A 19,901-nucleotide genomic window follows, 5' to 3' on the forward strand; every position below is an offset into this window, starting at 1 on the left:
GAGAGCAGCCAGACCAGCAGAGAGGAGACAGGCATAGAAAAAAACAACACAAAAAACTCCAAATATAAATAATAAAATAAAAGCGGAGGATTTTTGGAGTTCTGGTGAACATAGAAAGGGGAAGGGCAGAGCTCAGGCCCTGAGGCTCATATGCAAATTCCAAAGAAAAGCTGATCTCTCTGCCCTGTGGACCTTTCCTTAATGGCCCTAATTGCTTTGTCTCTTAGCATTTCAATAACCCATTAAATCTCTGAGGAGGGCCCTTTTTTTTTTTTTTTTAATCCTTTTTTCTTTTTCTAAAACAATTACTCTAAGAAGCCCAATACAGAAAGCTTCAAAGACTTGCAATTTGGGCAGGTCAAGACAAGAGCAGAACTAAGAGAACTCTGAGACAAAAGGCAATAATCCAGTGGCTGAGAAATTTCACTAAACACCACAACTTCCCAAGAAAAGGGGGGTGTCCACTCACAGCCATCATCCTGGTGGACAGGAAACACTCCTGCCCATCGCCAGCCCCATAGCCCAGAGCTGCCCCAGACAACCCAGTGTGATGGAAGTGCTTCAAATAACAGGCACACACCACAAAACTGGGCATGGACATTAGCCTTCCCTGCAACATCAGTTGATTGTCCCAGAGTTGGGAAGGTGGAGCAGTGTGAATTAACAAAGCCCCATTCAGCCATCATTGCAGCAGACTGGGAGCCTCCCTACACAGCCCAGCAGCCCAGAACTGCCCTGGGGGGGATGGCACTCATCTGTGACATAGCACAGTCATCCCTCAACAGAGGACCAGGGGGTGCACAGCCTGGAAGAGGGGCCCACTTGCAAGTCTCAGGAGCCATACACCAATACCAAGGACTTGTGGGTCAGTGGCAGAGACAAACTGTGGCAGGACTGAACTGAAGGATTAGACTATTGCAGCAGCTTTAAAACTCCAGGATCACCAGGGAGATTTGATTGTTAGAGCCACCCCTCCTCCCTGACTGCCCAGAAACACGCCCCATATACAGGGCAGGCAACACCAACTACACATGCAAGCTTGGTACACCAATTGGACCCCACGAGACTCACTCCCCCACTTACCACAAAGGCTAAGCAGGGGAGAACTGGCTTGTGGAGAACAGGTGGCTCGTGGATGCCACCTGCTGGTTAGTTAGAGAAAGTGTACTCCACGAAGCTGTAGATCTGATAAATTAAAGATAAGGACTTCAATTGGTCTACAAATCCTAAAAGAACCCTATCAAGTTCAGCAAATGCCAAGAGGCCAAAAACAACAGAAAATTATAAAGCATATGAAAAAAACAAATCATATGGATAACCCAAGCCCAAGCACCCAAATCAAAAGATCAGAAGAGACACAGCACTTAGAGCAGCTACTCAAAGAACTAAAGATGAACAATGAGACCATAGTACGGGATAAAAAGGACATCAAGAAGACCCTAGAAGAGCATAAAGAAGACATTGCAAGACTAAATAAAAAAATAGAAGATCTTACGGAAATTAAAGAAACTGTTGACCAAATTAAAAAGATTCTGGACACTCATAGTACAAGACTAGAGGAAGATGAACAACGAATCAGTGACCTGGAAGATGACAGAATGGAAAATGAAAACATAAAAGAAAGAATGGGGAAAAAAATTGAAAAAATCGAAACGGACCTCAGGGATATGATAGATAATATAAAACGTCTGAATATAAGACTCATTGGTGTTCCAGAAGGGGAAGAAAAGGGTAAAGGTCTAGGAAGAGTATTCAAAGAAATTGTTGGGGAAAACTTCCCAAATCTTCTAAACAGCATAAATACACAAATCATAAATGCTCAGTGAACTCCAAATAGAATGAATCCAAATAAACCCACTTCGAGACATATTCTGATCACACTGTCAAACACGGAAGAGAAGGAGCAAGTTCTGAAAGCAGGAAGAGAAAAGCAATTCACCACACACAAAGGATACAGCATAAGACTAAGTAGTGACTACTCAGCAGCCACCATGGAGGCGAGAAGGCAGTGGCACGATATATTTAAAATTCTGAGGGAGAAAAATTTCCAGCCAAGAATACTTTATCCAGCAAAGCTCTCCTTCAAATTTGAGGGAGAGCTTCAATTTTTCACAGACAAACAAATGCTGAGAGAATTTGCTAACAAGAGACCTGCCCTACTGGAGATACTAAAGGGAGCCCTACAGACAGAGAAACAAAGAAAGGACAGAGAGACTTGGAGAAAGGATCAGTACTAAAGAGATTCGGTATGGGTACAATAAAGGATATTAATAGAGAGAGGGGAAAAATATGACAAACATAAACCAAAGGATAAGATGGCTGATTCAAGAAATGCCTTCACGGTTATAACGTTGAATGTAAATGGATTAAACTCCCCAATTAAAAGACATTGATTAGCAGAATGGATCAAAGAAAATGAACCATCAATATGTTGCATACAAGAGACTCATCTTAGACACAGGGACACAAAGAAACTGAAAGTGAAAGGATGGAAAAAAATATTTCATGCAAGCTACAGCCAAAAGAAAGCAGGTGTAGTAATATTAATCTCAGATAAAATAGACTTCAAATGCAGGGATGTTTTGAGAGACCAAGAAGGCCACTACATACTAGTAAAAGGGGCAATTCAACAAGAAGAAATAACAATCGTAAATGTCTATGCACCCAATCAAGGTGCCACAAAATACATGAGAGAAACACTTGCAAAACTAAAGGAAGCAATTGATGTTTCCACAATAATTGTGGGAGACTTCAACACATCACTCTCTCCTATAGATAGATCAACCAGACAGAAGACCAATAAGGAAATTGAAAACCTAAACAATCTGATAAATGAATTAGATTTAACAGACATCTACAGGACATTACATCCCAAATCACCAGGATACACATACTTTTCTAGTGCTCACGGAACTTTCTCCACAATAGATCATATGCTGGGACATAAAACAAGCCTCAATAAATTTAAAAAGATTGAAATTATTCAAAGCACATTCTCTGACCACAATGGAATACAATTAGAAGTCAATAACCATCAGAGACTTAGAAAATTCACAAATACCTGGAGGTTAAACAACACACTCCTAAACAATCAGTGGGTTAAAGAAGAAATAGCAAGAGAAATTGCTAAATATATAGAGACGAATGAAAATGAGAACACAACATACCAAAACCTATGGGATGCAGCAAAAGCAGTGCTAAGGGGGAAATTTATAGCACTAAACGCATATATTAAAAAGGAAGAAAGAGCCAAAATCAAAGAACTAATGGATCAACTGAAGAAGCTAGAAAATGAACAGCAAACCAATCCTAAACCAAGTACAAGAAAAGAAATAACAAGGATTAAAGCAGAAATAAATGACATAGAGAACAAAAAAACAATAGAGAGGATAAATATCACCAAAAGTTGGTTCTTTGAGAAGATCAACAAGACTGACAAGCCCCTAGCTAGACTGACAAAATCAAAAAGAGAGAAGACTCATATAAACAAAATAATGAATGAAAAAGATGATATAACTGCAGATCCCGAAGAAATTAAAAAAATTATAAGAGGATACTATGAACAACTGTATGGCAACAAACTGGATAATGTAGAGGAAACGGACAATTTCCTGGAAACATATGAACAACCTAGACTGACCAGAGAAGAAATAGAAGACCTCAACCAACGCATCACAAGCAAAGAGATCCAATCAGTCATCAAAAATCTTCCCACAAATAAATGCCCAGGGCCAGATGGCTTCACAGGGGAATTCTACCAAATTTTCCAGAAAGAACTGACACCAATCTTACTCAAACTCTTTCAAAACATTGAAGAAAATGGAACACTACCTAACTCATTTTATGAAGCTAACATCAATCTAATACCAAAACCAGGCAAAGATACTACAAAAAAGGAAAACTACCGGCCAATCTCCCTAATGAATGTAGATGCAAAAATCCTCAACAAAATACTTGCAAATCGAATCCAAAGACACATTAAAAAAATCATACACCATGACCAAGTGGGGTTCATTCCAGGCATGCAAGGATGGTTCAACATAAGAAAATCAATCAATGTATTACAACATATTAACAATTCGAAAGTGAAAAATCAAATGATCATCTCAATAGATGCTGAAAAAGCATTTGACAAAATCCAACATCCCTTTTTGATAAAAACACTTCATAAGGTAGGAATTGAAGGAAACTTCCTCAATATGATGAAGAGCATATATGAAAAACCCACAGCCAGCATAGTACTCAATGGTGAGAGACTGAAAGCCTTCCCTCTAAGATCAGGAACAAGACAGGGATGCCCGCTGTCACCACTGTTATTCAAGATTGTGCTGGAAGTGCTAGCCAGGGCAATCCGGCAAGACAAAGAAATAAAAGGCATCCAAATTGGAAAAGAAGAAGTAAAACTGTCATTGTTTGCAGATGATATGATCTTATATCTAGAAAACCCTGAGAAATCGACGATACAGCTACTAGAGCTAATAAACAAATTTAGCAAAGTAGCGGGATACAAGATTAATGCACATAAGTCAGTAATGTTTCTATATGCTAGAAATGAACAAACTGAAAAGACACTCAAGAAAAAGATACCATTTTCAATAGCAACTAAAAACATCAAGTACCTAGGAATAAACTTAACCAAAGATGTAAAAGACCTATACAAAGAAAACCACATAACTCTACTAAAAGAAATAGAAGGGGACCTTAAAAGATGGAAAAATACTCCATGTTCATGGATAGGAAGGTTAAATGTCATTAAGATGTCAATTCTACCCAAACTCATCTACAGATTCAATGCAATCCCAATCAAAATTCCAACAACCTACTTTGCAGACTTGGAAAAGCTAGTTATCAAATTTATTTGGGAAGGGAAGATGCCTCAAATTGCTAAAGACACTCTAAAAAAGAAAAACAAAGTGGGAGGACTTACACTCCCTGACTTTGAAGCTTATTATAAAGCCACAGTTGTCAAAACAGCATGGTACTGGCACAAAGATAGACATATAGATCAATGGAATCAAATAGAGAATTCAGAGATAGACCCTCAGATCTATGGCCGACTGATCTTTGATAAGGCCCCCAAAGTCAGTGAACTGAGTCATAATGGTCTTTTCAACAAATGGGGCTGGGAGAGTTGGATATCCATATCCAAAAGAATGAAAGAGGACCCCTACCTCACCCCCTACACAAAAATTAACTCAAAATGGACCAAAGATCTCAATATAAAAGAAAGTACCATAAAACTCCTAGAAGATAATGTAGGAAAACATCTTCAAGACCTTGTATTAGGAGGCCACTTCCTAGACTTTACACCCAAAGCACAAGCAACAAAAGAAAAAATAGATAAATGGGGACTCCTCAAGCTTAGAAGTTTCTGCACCTCAAAGGAATTTCTCAAAAAGGTAAAGAGGCAGCCAACTCGATGGGAAAAAATTTTTGGAAACCATGTATCTGACAAAAAACTGATATCTTGCATATATAAAGAAATCCTACAACTCAATGACAATAGTACAGTCGGCCCAATTATAAAATGAGCAAAAGATATGAAAAGACAGTTCTCTGAAGAGGAAATACAAATGGCCAAGAAACACATGAAAAAATGTTCAGCTTCACTAGCTATTAGAGAGATGCAAATTAAGACCACAATGAGATACCATCTCACACCAATTAGAATGGCTGCCATTAAACAAACAGGAAACTACAAATGCTGGAGGGGATGTGGAGAAATTGGAACTCTTATTCATTGTTGGTGGGACTGTATAATGGTTCAGCCACTCTGGAAGTCAGTCTGGCAGTTCCTTAGAAAACTAGATATAGAGTTACCATTCGATCCAGTGATTGCACTTCTCGGTATATACCCGGAAGATTGGAAAGCAGTGACACAAACAGATATCTGCACACCAATGTTCATAGCAGCATTATTCACAATTGCCAAGAGATGGAAACAACCCAAATGTCCTTCAACAGATGAGTGGATAAATAAAATGTGGTATATACACACGATGGAATACTACGTGGCAGTAAGAAGGAACGATCTCGTGAAACATATGACAACATGGATGAACCTTGAAGATGTAATGCTGAGTGAAATAAGCCAGGCACAAAAAGAGAAATATTATATGCTACCACTAATGTGAACTTTGAAAAATGTAAAACAAATGGTTTATAATGTAGAATGTAGGGGAACTAGCAATAGAGAGCAATTAAGGAAGGGGGAACAATAATCCAAGAAGAACAGATAAGCTATTTAATGTTCTGGGGATGCCCAGGAATGACTATGGTCTGTTAATTTCTGATGGATATAGTAGGAACAAGTTCACAGAAATGTTGCTATATTATGTAACTTTCTTGGGCTAAAGTAGGAACAGGTTGGAAGTTAAGCAGTTAGGTTAGTTGTCTTTTTCTTACTCCCTTGTTATGGTCTCTTTGAAATGTTCTTTTATTGTATTTTTTTTTTAATTTTTTTTTTCATACAGTTGATTTAAAAAAGAAAGGAAAGTTAAAAAAAAAAAAAAAAAGAAAAACAAGGAATAAAATATGTAGTGCCCCCTTGAGGAGCCTGTGGAGAATGCAGGGGTATTGGCCTACCCCACCTCAATGGTTGCTAACATGACCACAGACATAGGGGACTGGTGGTTTGATGGGTTGAGCCCTCTACCATAGGTTTTACCCTTGGGAAGACGGTTGCTGGAAAGGAGAGGCTAGGCCTCCCTATAATTGTGCCTAAGAGCCCCCTCCCGAATGCCTCTTTGTTGCTCAGATGTGGCTCTCTCTCTTTAGCTAAGCCAACTTGAAAGGTGAAATCACTGCCCCGCCCCCCTATGTGGGATCAGACACCCAGGGGAGTGAATCTCCCTGGCAACGTGGAATATGACTCCCGGAGAGGAATGCAGACCCGGCTTCGTGGGATGGAGAACATCTTCTTGACCAAAAGAGGGATGTGAAAGGAAATGAAATAAGCTTCAGTGGCAGAGAGATTCCAAAAGGAGCCGAGAGGTCACTCTGGTGGGCACTCTTACGCACACTTTAGACAACCCTTTTAGGTTCTAAAGAATTGGGGTAGCTGGTGGTGGATACCTGAAACTACAACCCAGAACCCATGAATCTCGAAGACAATTGTATAAAAATGTAGCTTATGAGGGGTGACAATGGGATTGGGAAAGCCATAAGGACCACACTCCCCTTTGTCTAGTTTATGGATGGATGAGTAGAAAAATAGGGGAAGGAAACAAACAGACAAAGGTACCCAGTGTTCTTTTTTACTTCAATTGCTCTTTTTCACTTTAATTATTATTCTTGTTATTTTTGTGTGTGTGCTAATGAAGGTATCAGGGATTGATTTAGGTGATCAATGTACAACTATGTAATGGTACTGTGAACAATCGAAAGTACGATTTGTTTTGTGTGACTGCGTGGTATGTGAATATATCTCAATAAAATGAAGATAAAAAAAAAGTAGCGATGTAGATGTGCATTGGAAAAGTTCATAAAATATTAATTTTTAAAAAGCAGACTATAAAAAATGACTGTATGGACTTATTTGTGTTTAAAAAACAAAAGTATACAGGGGGAAAAGGTTGGAAGGATAGATCTCAAAATGTTCACCAAGATCTAAGTTTCAGTTTTTTCAAACACAAAGTGGGATTACTTACACCTGGCTCACAGGGGGCCATATGATTAAATCAGATGGCTGATTCTAAAAAGCAGAGTGTGTGTGCTCAGAAAATGTTTTCAGGGGAGGCTCACAATGACTCTTAGTTTTAACTTTACCCTAGGGGTAAAGATGAGAACTACAATTCAGGGAATAAAAGATTCATTCTGAGACTTATCAGCTAAAAGTGCCCGAGTCGAGACTAGGTCTTCTGGCTTCAATGCCCCCTGTTCCCTGTGCCCAGACTCCTGGGGGCCCTTCCCTTCTCTCGGTGACCAGCAGGTCCCAGCTCTCAGGTCCTGGTCGGCCCAAGGCTGCCCTGCACCCGCCTTTCATGGGGGAATATGAGGTTGAGATACAGCTCTCTACCCTGACTGAGGATGGGGTAGTGCTGGATCAACGGGACTTCTTTCCCCAAGCACCCACCTTCAAAGCCCTGTCCACACTGCACACCCCCACGGCCCCTTCTGAGGGTGGCCTCTGAGGAGAGGATGTGGGAGATCACCCAGTCTCCCTCCTGTGATTCTCTCTTAACCGAAATGCTCCCATACTTCTTCCACCAAACCCCTGACCAGATGAGAAAATGTATCTTGTTTTGTATCTCCTGGCCCCGGAAAGTACTCAGTGAAGGCTCAATTACCACACCCAGCCTCCAAGACTCCCCAACAGTGGGCCGCTCAGTCTCCTGTCTGCAAGCCAGGCCCTCCCTCCGGGACCACAGTCTGGGGGCCCAGGTAGCAGTGGCCCAGGTGCTGACCTCTATCCCCACAAGGCAAACAGCCCACACCCTTTTGAGGAGGCCAAATAAACAGCTAATTCCTGCCATGCCAGTATTAAAATAAAAAATAATAAGACACTATATCCTGCCCTTGGAATAGCCTGGTGCTCTCTTTTTTATTTTCAAAAGTTGTAATAAGCCACAAAATCCTACGTGAGACCGAAAATAGCTTAGTGTTGCATTAACCAAAAGAAAACAGGAAAACAACATGAGGGGTGAGGATAAAAGAATGTGGGGGAATCATAATCCTCACACCTACTTAACGTGTTTTATTTTTTGCTTTTCACCGCACCTTCACCATCTAGTACTTCGCTTCAGTATTTTTATGTAAATCGAGGTCATTTTTCTCCACAGTCAGGCCAATCTGCTCCCAGTCAGCCAGCCAGAAAGTCTGCCCAGAGTGGGTCTGCTATCTGCTGCCTGGGCCTGGGCTGTGAGGCAGACAGAGGGAAAGAGGGGGAGCTAAGCTGAAACACCAGGCAGGGCTGGTTTTCAGGGGGTTCATTCCCATTCATGGAGCCACAAGCAGCTGTAAATCAGGCACCAAGAACGAAGGCCTGGGGGGGCTCGGGGCAGGACCCTGCGTCGTTACCACCCAGATCAAGAGCCAGAAAAACAAAAGCGACCTGGGCCCAAGGTGAGCCAAGGGAGGCTGTCTGCCAATAAATAGCCCTTTGAGGTGAGCTGGCTAAGGCTTGAGACGTGGAAAGCAGTCTTCCATATATGTGGTATTAAAAGCATTATAGAATTCTTCTGTAAACCTATAACTGCTCTTTAAAAAAAAAAAATCCCCCTTAATACCACAATATAGAGAAATTTGGTCTTCTCGGGTGGCCTCTCCCCAGTGCTGCCCAGAGTCCTGCTTGTTTCATTCTGCGTGTTCATGGCCATCAGCCCTGTCTCCCCTGGAACCTGAGTCCCTCAAGATGGGCGTCTTCTCCTCTGTGCCCCCCGAAGCACCTGGTGAAGAGTCAAAGCTGGGGAATATGAATTTAAATGTCTGGAATTGGAAAGAGCTGATGGTAGCACATTAGGGTGAGTGTAATTAACAGTACTGAATTACGTGTGTGAATGAGGTTGAAAAGGGACGTTTAGAGTTGTGTATGTCACCAGAAGGAAAGTTAGAGGATAAAACAGGGGACTGTATAACACATTGAACTCTGTGGTGGACAATGACTGTGAGTAATAGTACAAATATAAAAATGTTCTTTCATGAACTAGAACAAAAGTACGTCATTATTACAAGGAGTTAATAATAGAGTGGTATATGGGGGGAAATGCACCTATTGCAACTATGGACCAGAATTAACAGTAATATTTTAATGTTCCTTCATCAACAGTAACAAATGTACCACACCAGTGCTAAGGGTCAATAATAGAGGGGATAATGGGTATGGGATGTTTTGGGTTTTTTTTTTTGTTCTAAAATTGATTGTGGTGATGAATGCAAACTATGTGAAGATACTGAGACACTGATTATATGCTTTGGATGGACTGTATGGTGTATGAATATATCTCAGTAAAACGGCTAAAAAAAAAAAAAATCTGGGGAATGTCTCCTAGGGCTTAGACCAACAAAAAAAGAGAAAAATCTGGTACCTGGATCCACAAAGGCTTCATCCTAGAGTCCAAGGCACAGACCCCTCAGCTCCAGATCCTACAGAAGATCATCAACCCAGGCAGCAAGTAGACCAACTAACAAGTGATTTTAGGGGAAACAAGCTGTGCTATACCTGCCCCACCCCCACATGGCACCGGAGCTAAAGTTCTAAAACACCTGCCCAAAGGGACACTCTGAGCCTTGCCGCCAGGCTCTTGACTCTCGAACCCCTCTCATCTCCCCAATCCCTCCCAAACTCACTCCACCCCTCACCCTTCCCTCTGGACTCTTCCTTTACCTGGAAGGCCCCTCTTCCACCCACGGGTCCCTGATTCATCCTCAAGGTCAGGTTCAACCCCCAGCTCACCTGTGAAGGCTCCCTAACTAGCTGGGTCTCCCTCATCTCCCTCTCTGAGACACAGTGGTCCAATCCAACAAGGACTCTTTGGGCATCAGGGAGGAGCCCAAGGGAGCCGACTTCAAATCCTGACCCTAACAATACATGGTTTAATCGGGAGGAGTTATTTCTGCCGGAACTTGGGGCCGCCCTTCACACCTTCCATCTACTTTGGTAACAACACACCGATTTTTCTTTGAGGAACCGTTCCTCCAACTCAGTCCATGAAATTCAGATGGGGAACTCCCACCCCGAGCACCAGCCCTGCAACCCAGTCTCTGGCCATTGCAACTGGCTCCTGGGGGTGTGTGAGACCAGCTAGGTCAGGGAGAGCCTTCCCCATGGCGCTTGCTTCTGAGGCACTGGGCACTGTGCTGCAAGGACCACGTAAAACTGGTGCTGTGATGAAGATATCCCCCTCCACGGTGTTGACTATGAAAGGACAGTGAGGAGCAGACCCCGTGTGGCTGGACAGGGAGGAACGACAGGAGAGAGGATTGGCTGGGGGCACAGAGGAGAAGACGCCCATCTCAAGGGACTCAGGTTCCAGGGGAGACAGAGCTGATGGCCATGAACACGCAGAATGAAATAAGCAGGACTCTGGGCAGCACTGGGGAGAGGCCACCCGAGAAGACCAAATTTCTCTATATTGTGGTATTGAGGGGATTTTTTTTTTAAAGAGCAGTTATAGGTTTACAGAAAAATTCCATAATGCTTTTAATACCACATATATGGAAGACTTTCCCCACCAAGCAACAGGATCGTGACTGGGCTGCTCCGCCAAAAGATTTTTGCTTCCTTTCTTGGGGCCTTCCCAGCTCTGATGTACTCTGTCAGAAGTCACAATGGGCCATGGCAGGGCCTGGGGGGGCAGGGGAGGAGGAGCAGGCTTCCCATTCTGGACCAAGATGACGGATTTCATGTTAAAATATAAAAGGAAACTTTCTGAACAACTCGCCCACCATCACCTGGGCTGCCCCCACACTAAGCAGGCCCGGGGGAAAGTGGCGCAGGGCTTCCCCGGAGGCTGCAGCTCCGATTCAACTTAGGGCTGAAGGAGCCTCTAGAGGTAAGGACCCCCGCCCCGGGCCCTCCAGCTCCCAAAAGCCCAGTTAGGCCTCCTCTGGGCTACCCTTGGGGGACAGAATGACAACGCCCAAAGGCTCTGTCCTCTGCCCGCTGGCTCTGCAGTAACCGCCAGGTTTCTCTTTCTCTGGACTCCCATCCTTCCTATATTCTTCCTCAGCTGAGTGAATCTGTCTCAGAGTTAACTATAATTAGTCTGTTTTGTCTCACCCTCTCGTGCGCTCCTGTTACAGAAAGGACACAAGCTTTGGAGATAACCATCTGGCCACCAGTCTCAGCTCTGCTACTTACAAGCTGTGTGACCTTGAGCAAACCTCAGTTTTTTCATCCATAAAATGGTCATAACAACTACTCATCTTATAGAGATCAACAAATAACTTTTTAAACAGGTATTCCCAGGCACTGCTGCTCAAACTGTAATATGCATATAAATCACCTGGGGATGTTGATGAAATGCAAGCTCTGATCTGGTATGTCTGGGGAGGGCCTGAGATTTCTAACAAGGTCTTGGTAGTACTAGTGCCGCTGGTCCACGTTGAGAAGCAAGAGCCCAGGGCACAGTTCTAGGTGCCAAGGATCCGGAGCTGAGCAGTTAAAATCTCTACTGTGATATTGTATAACAATGTAGCATACAAGGAGTGACGGTGTGATTGGGAAAGCCATATGGACCACACTCCCCTTTGTCCAGTGCATGGATGGATGAGCAGAAAAATGGGGGCAAAAAAAAAAAAAAGTCATCCAGTGTTCTTTTTTTACTTTAATTTTTCTTTTTCACTTTAATTTTTATTCTTATTATTTTTGTGTGTGTGGTAATGAAAATGTTCAAAAATTAATTTTGGTGATGAATACACAACTATATAATGGTACCGTGAACAACTGATTGTACGCTTTGTATGACTGCACGGTATGTGAATATATCTCAATAAAATTGAATGGAAAAAAAATCTCTACCGTCATGAAGCTAACAGTCTAATGTTTTGTTTGTTTGTTTTGGGCAGTGGTTGCCAGAGCCAGCTGGTACTAACTAGCTCATAAGACCTGACTGTTAAATTTTCGGGAAATTTGTGAGCTGGTTGTTCAAAATAACCATTATTAAAAATTAAGTTACAGTAACTTACAATTAAAATAAATCATATTTAAAATAAAGGTCATAATACAACTCATCAAATTATTATTTTGCCACACTTGACTATTATCTCTGCTCTTGAAGTTATTTATGCCTATTGTATCTATGTGGTGAAAACACTGTGTAAGAATGTACCATTGCACACCTCTCCCCAACCTGCACCTTGGTAATCTGAAACTAGCCATAGTGGAGGACTTAAGCCACGGAAAGACCAGAAACCAAAGCCAGCTGTGAAACATTTACCAGGACACCACTGAACAAGTCGGACAATAAAACACAAAGACAATTAAGAATTTCAGGTACGATAAGCTCTAACAAAAAAAAAGGGGGGGTAAGGTAGGCCAGGGGGACAGTCAGGGAAGGACTTTCAGAAGAGGCAACCTCTTAGCCAAAACCTGAATGCGAACGTAGCCCTGGGAAGCTCCAGGGTGACAATCCAACGTCCTAGGAAGGGATGGGCATGTGGGCTTGAGATTAAGTTCAAGAACAATAATGAGCAAGAAAAGGAAATAACAAAAGCCCATATACAACTTACCATTTATATAAAGTTAAAAAATCTGCAATGCAATACAAAAAAAGTTTAGGAACACATTGAGATATGACAAAAGAAAAAGATATATTCAGCAATGATAACTACCAAATCCAGGCAAGAGGTTAGTTCTGGGGGTCAGGGTGGGGAGAAGAAGGGGGTCAGGGAAGGTGACACCAAGGCTTCAACTGAATGTGTTGCATTTCTGTATGTCTGGAATATTTTTAGCACCTTAGGGAGGGAGGGAGGCCTGTCAGTGGCCAGTGGGCAGCCTTCTCTGTCCTCCTCGGTCCCTCCTGCTCACTCCCTTTCCCGAACCCTGGAGCTGGCTGCAGGCCCCAGGAAGAGCCAGAGCCCCTGACAGGGCCTGACCCACCTCCCAGGTGCCACCACGAGGTCTTCAAATCCAGTCCCTTACTCTCAGCAGGACCACCTGGAGCACCAGGCTCAGCCTGGGCACGTGCGAGACTGAAATGCTGGATGAGCAGGAGCATGGGGGGGGGGGGGGGGGGGGGGGGGGGGGGGATGCACAGATCTCTCGGATGTGGGAATGGCAGGCCTTCCCAGGAAAGTGTTTTATTTTTCTGTCTTTGTGAAAGATTTGTGATTTTTATACTGTTTCTGAAAAAACCAATGACTTAGGGACAATAACTTTCTTCCGCTTAGAGAAGTCAGAGGGTTATGTGTCCCTTCCTCCCAAAACACACATACAAGCATCATGTTTACGGGCTTCCGGCAAGGGGCTCCCGAGGTGGCTTCAACCGCCACTTCCCCATGCTCCGAGGCCGAGAACCAGGCCTAAGCCACGGCCTTGCACTTCTGAGGGAGGTCAAGTCCTTGTGAGTGATGCCTCAGAGGGTCACGATGCAAGTCCCTCTGCTCCGATGGGGAGAGGGGGTGACTGATGTGCTCTTGGGTCTTAGGGGGCTGTCCTGACACCCCCAACAAGAACAGCAGGTCAAGCCAGAGACCCTCATACTCAGACCCCCAGTGAGCCCCCAGAGGGCCCCAGAAGAGGCATGGCCTGGCCAGCTCAGGCCCCCTGTCACACCGCAGCCCGTCCTCTCCCTCAGGCCAGGCACGCCTGAGAACGCCGCGCCCCACCAGATGGGACCACGTGGAACCCCGGAGCACAAGCCAATGCACAAAGGTAGATAAAGCTGTGGCGTAACAGCCCAGCTAGGTGGAGAGCTGGGAGTGGAGCCAGGCTCCTGCAGGAGGCACCCAGAGCAGACAGAGCCTGAAACTGAGCATCAGGCTCACTGGAGCAGAGGATTCTAGTTCAACCATGATCTAGCTCACATCCCAGGGTGAGCTGCTTCACCTTTGTCAGCCTCGGTTTCCTCATCTGTGACATGAGGGGCTGGCTCAGATCATTTCTATAGTTCCTTTCAACCTAATTCTCAGGGTGGCATCATCACATGGTATTGACAAGCTCTGGCTGCCTGGGTTCAAGTCCGGACTTGACCACTTCCTAGAGACCCCAGATGAGCCCCTTTACCGCCTCCAACCTTAACTCCTCACCTGAAACAGGGAATGAAGACAAGACCTACTCGGAGGGCTACTGTGTGGATTAAACGAGGTCACACCTGGCATGCATGAGGGCTTAATCAATATCCCATGAACACTGTGGCCTCCTGCTGTCACCACCCTCATGCTCACAGAATTGAGTCAGGACCAATGACCAACCATCCTCACCCTCTTTGGGTGTGGCCTCTACTCTCTACATGGGAAGAACCACCGATCCCCCCAAACCCAGGAAAATCAGCCATGTGGCCACGTGCACAGTCTCAAGCCCATGCAGGTTCAGGCAAACCTCAGCATGCCAAGCAGCGGGGTGCAGTCACAGCAGCAGGAGAGGGGGACAGGCAGGAGGAAGGCAGGAAGTGGAGGCTGCGTGCAGTTGCCGAGGGTGGGGAGCTAGAACAGCCCGCTACCGAGCAGCCCATGCCAGAGGTGCCCAGCTCCTTACCTCCCCTGCAGGACCTCTGGCCACCAGGACTGTGTTCCCCCAAGAAGCTGGAAGCATGCTGGAGAGAGTAGAGAGCAGGAGACAGGGAGCAATATGTACTGAGCCAGGTTTATAGGGCAAAGTACAGAAAAGGAAACCCAAGGAAGGGTGCTGCGTGGGGAGTCCACAGCAGAAGTGGCTTCCAAGAGCCCAAAAGACCCATATGCCAAATGAAGATCGCCCCCAAGATTGGCCTACGCCAGGGCACAGCAAGGGGGATGAGAGAGCCAAGGGAGAGACCTCCCCCACAGGCTGGACCATCCCATTTGGGCAGCCACCCTCCCACGGCATGGCACTGGGTCTGCCCAGAGTGACACCTCGGCAGGTTTCCTGGGATGGCGTGAACAGATCTCAATGGGGAGAGGGACCCAAGGATCCAGGGGTGGACAAACAATCCTTAAGAACCTCCTACAGCCAGAGCCAAAGGAGGGTCTGCCCTGCACAGATGCCACAGTCCCCCTTCCACTCCCCTGGTGGGACCCAAAGGAGTCAGAGAAGTGTGCGTGGAAAGGGCAGCTCTTACTCCAAGGCCAAAGTCAAAGAGTGGAGGTCCTAGTCCTGCCTCCACCAGAAATCCGTGGGTGACTTTGGGCAAGGTACTTTTCCACTGTGGGCCTCACTTTCCCCATATATTAGAAGGGGGGAATGTACCTTCCCGTCTACAATAGAAAAGGGGGAGGGGGATGCATACTTTAAACATGCCAGGCACCAACTCTCCACATGGGAACAAGCCTTTCTAGACTTTTCTCCAGGGATTGGTCTGTGCCAGGAGAAGGAAGATGATCAAGGATCTAACAATTCCTGGCAACAGTCTCAGCAGAGGGGCTGCCCCTCAGGCTCTCTGAGCCCTTGAAGCACACAGTTTGGGTTCAGGCTTTTATTAACATTTAACCCATTCAGGGACAGTGCAGAAGCACTATGTCTTCAACGAGGCCATCCAAGGGTCCTCATGAAATTCCTACACCACTGCCCCTGGGTCCCCGAGTCCCCAGGGAGGAGGCTGTGAGCTCCTCCAGGGTAGAAACCTGGTCTGACCTGTCATCACTGGATCCCAGCATCCTCCCTCCCCACTGGACCTCACAGCAGGTGCCCAATACCCAGAAACTGACAGATGCCTCTACAGCAGCACTCAGCACCTGATCTGGCCGTAGCTTGTGCCAGTCACTAGAACCAACCTGACAGCGAGAGAGCACGCTTTTAAAGGCTTTCTCAACCTGGTTATACAACTCAGCTGATTCCTCCCAATCATCAAAACCCTACAAGGTCAAGTCTGATAACCAGGGCTCTACAGATAACCAAACTGAGGCCAAGCGAAGGTGAAGAAGTGATTTCCTAAGGACACACAGCTGGGCAGAGCCAGGGCAAGAACACAAGTCTTCTGACCCCCCTGGCCTGGGCTCTCAGGCCATACGTACCGCCCTGGGTGGCGAGCACCCAGACGCTTCTGGGGATTAAACATCGTGACTCTCGCCCCACAGGCCCACCCTCAACACAGCGCCCTCTGCCCTAGGCCACCCTGCTTCAAGCTCTGCGGGGCCAGAGTATAAGGTGTGGACCTGGCAGTGGGGAGCCCGGGCCAGCGCCCACAGCTACCTTTGATGACAAAGGCCTCGGACAGCAGCCGCATCTGATAGAGAGGCTTGTTCTCCATGGACATGTCCTCGATCCCAGCCCGCGCGTACATGCTGACGGCGTCGCGGTACCAGCCCTCCATGTAGTGCAGCTTGCCCAGGATCAGCATGGCCTCACGCATGTACTGTGGCTGAAAGGACAGGGACCTCGTTAGTGGGTTTCCAGCCCCACCCTACCAGGCACCCTGGGATGAACACCCCTGTGAGCTAAGATTTGCCTACATGTATGCTCAGATAGACACCTCCCCCCAGGAAGCCCACCCTGACCCCGGAGCACGGGCCTGCGCGCTCCCGTCTCTCCACAACCACCCCCCTTCCCTTCACCACCTGCACCTGTGGCTCTTAAAATTCTTTTATGAATCCCGAATTGTTTCATGCACACATGTCTTCTGCCCCCAGCTAGACTCCAGACAGCCTGCAGACTGGGTCCCATCTTCTCTCTCCTGACATCCCCGAGGGCTCCAGTCCAAGGCCGGGCACTCAGCAGTGCAGGCACTTGTTCTGAACGCCATGAGGGGACCCAGGGACAGAGCCACATCTGGTGCCGCCCACGGCTTTTATAATATGGGGCTGTTCTTTAAGAAAATGAATGCAAATTTGCAAATATATATAATATATAATTAGGTGAAAGACGTTGGGAAGAGCCCTGCAAGGGAGGGGCTCTGAAACTTAGCCCCTGGGGGAAGGCTCCAGCTCCTCGCTGGCACTGTGGCCTTTGAGGGGAGAGGAACAGACCCCACCAGCACGGGACAGAGGACGGAGGAGGAGAGAGGCACCTGCTAGGCAACCAGCCTTCTCGTATCAGAAGTGGGTGAAAGTTCAGAATCAAGGGTGCTGAATGTGCCTGAATACAAACCTGTTCCCATTTGCCTACTTTCTCAAGTGCTGCTTCTGCCCAAACCTCCGCCCCACTCAAGGACCCTCGAGGTCTCCCTTAGGGCCCAAGGAGGCCCAGTGTGCCGTGGCCACCCCTGCCCCTCGTCCGGGCCCTGCCCATGGCCGGTGCCCCCAGTGCTGCTGACTGAGGAGGCTGGGCGGGCCCAGCTCTGAGCACTCCCACCACTTGATGTCATCTGCTCAGCCCCCTGCCCCGTTCCTGTGCTCAGTCAGCCAGCAACCCCTCTGGGCCCGACTCTGCCACCCAGGCATCAGTGCTGCCCACAAAGCTCCCAAGAGATGCAGCCTTGCACCCATGCTGGCCTCGGTCATGGGCAGGAAGGCTGCATCCCTGTCTCCCTGAAGGGAGGTAAGAGTCTGGGGTGTCTGTACCCCTGCGGGAAGCCTCCACCACCCCCACCATCTGCTGCCCTCTCAGAAGACAACTAAGAGAAACAGAGAGAGGCAAAGCCAGGCTCGAGGGAATTCTCCCTCCCTGCTGGTAGTTTTGGTTTTTGTAAATACACTTTCCTCCTCCTTTGCTAACACAGGTCTCTTCTCTGGAATAATCTCTCCTTCCCCTTGGCCTTTCACGATCCAGATCCTCTTTCACCTTTTAGTCCCCTGCTCAGATCACCGCCCTCTGGAAGCCTCCCTGATTAACACTACACTCCCTCCTGCGGGACTCCTACAACACCTCTTTCAGGTAGACCATTCATTCAGCCCTCCCTGCCTCATGCCTGACGTATGTTCTGACTACTGATTAACTGTCAAATGCTGAATTTTCCCCCAAATAAGCCACCCACTCCCTAGGCCAGGGCCAACACTTACACATCCCCCAAAGACACACAGCCCCCCACTAGCTGCAAGCCATGGGCACATGTCCTCCCTGCTCAGGCCTCATTTTCCTGATGGCACCCACACGGAACCTCCCATCACAGCAATACTGAGTATTAATGGAGCAAAGTCCAGAAAAGAGCTTTGAACTTTTCTTGAGAAAGCAGCAAGATAAACACAGGGTATGAGTAATTATTATTATTATCCTCTTCTACTGCAAAGGGAGAAATGGGCAGCTAGGCTCTGAGGGATATATTTCAGGGCGTGATGACAGGGTGTGGCTAATGGTGGCTCCTGGTGGACTCATGACAGTTTACAAACAGCGTGGGGAAAAATTAAGGACAATGCACTGCATGTTTCATAAAGCTAAATTTATACTATTTAAAAGGTTTCCCTTTACCATGAAAGTAGTATACCCATCTTGCATTTTATATTAATATGCTTTCTTTTATGGAGTGATAGTAATAGAAGATGGTACAGTTTGCTGTTTTTTGTTTTTTTTTTTCTCTTTCTGTGTCCTTACTTGGCAAAGGGAAAAGCTGGCCACACTTTGTGGGACCCGTGTATTTGGATTTGGAATGTTCTTGGTCTGTCAATGCAACAGTCAGGAAGCCGGAGACCCAGCCCAGTGGGAAGGTGCTATGCAGGTCGCTGAGTCTGAGAACAGCCCCTCCACTGTGAGTGCCAGGCATGTCACCTATTCTTTTTTTGCCACAAGGTCTCTGTTAATAAAAAGGGAGGAGTAACTTCCTGTGGGTATCTGGGTAAGAGGAGAGAAGAGATGAGATGTAAAACGGGACCTATGGAAGTGGGCGTGTCAGTATCACAGCCAACCTTAGTCCCAGCGCCCTGGTCACCGTCATATCTCCACTCCAGTACTCGGGGAGGCAGCAGCAAGATGTGGCAAAGAGCATTAGAGCTGGGCCATGAAAACAAACAGGCCTGAATTCAAATCCTACACCTGCTACTGCAGGCCTTGGCTAAGCGACTGAACCTCTCCTGGCTCTCAGTCGCATCATCCAGAAAATGGGAAAAAAAATAACAAGACGGCACAAGGCCTGGTTCCCATTTGATAATGGAGGTTCTGGGGGGTGGCTGGGGATCACCTCAAGTAGGTACCTCAGGACCCACCTCCCCACGTCCCCTCCTCAACCGTCAGAGCTACTTGGGGTGCACAGGGATCCAGGTGAGATTTCATGTGCTGCCAAGAAAGATCGCCCCCCCAGGCACACCCTGACCTTTGGGGGCAAGACAGAGAATCCCACAAACTACTTTTAATATTTTATTTTGCCTGATCAACATCAAGCTTTTGGCTTTGACCTGGAAATCCCATATACAATGGGATAACAGTGAGTTTCTCACTGTTACTGGTTTCTATGTAT

The 19,901-nt window shown here is 46.3% G+C and overlaps 1 protein-coding gene across 3 annotated transcripts in view; it reads right to left on the reverse strand.

The window, feature by feature from the left end:
* Positions 1-19,901, reverse strand: part of TTC7A (tetratricopeptide repeat domain 7A) — a 126,408-nt gene that overhangs the window by 93,578 nt on the left and 12,929 nt on the right. For all 3 annotated transcript variants that reach the window (XM_037806987.1, XM_037806985.1, XM_037806986.1), the window contains exon 3: positions 16,769-16,937. In XM_037806987.1, the coding sequence (XP_037662915.1) occupies positions 16,769-16,937 (169 nt within the window). The remainder of the gene's footprint in view (positions 1-16,768; positions 16,938-19,901) is intronic.

This window comes from Choloepus didactylus, chromosome 17 (assembly GCF_015220235.1).
Source record: "Choloepus didactylus isolate mChoDid1 chromosome 17, mChoDid1.pri, whole genome shotgun sequence".
NCBI classification, from domain to species: Eukaryota; Metazoa; Chordata; class Mammalia; order Pilosa; family Megalonychidae; genus Choloepus; species Choloepus didactylus.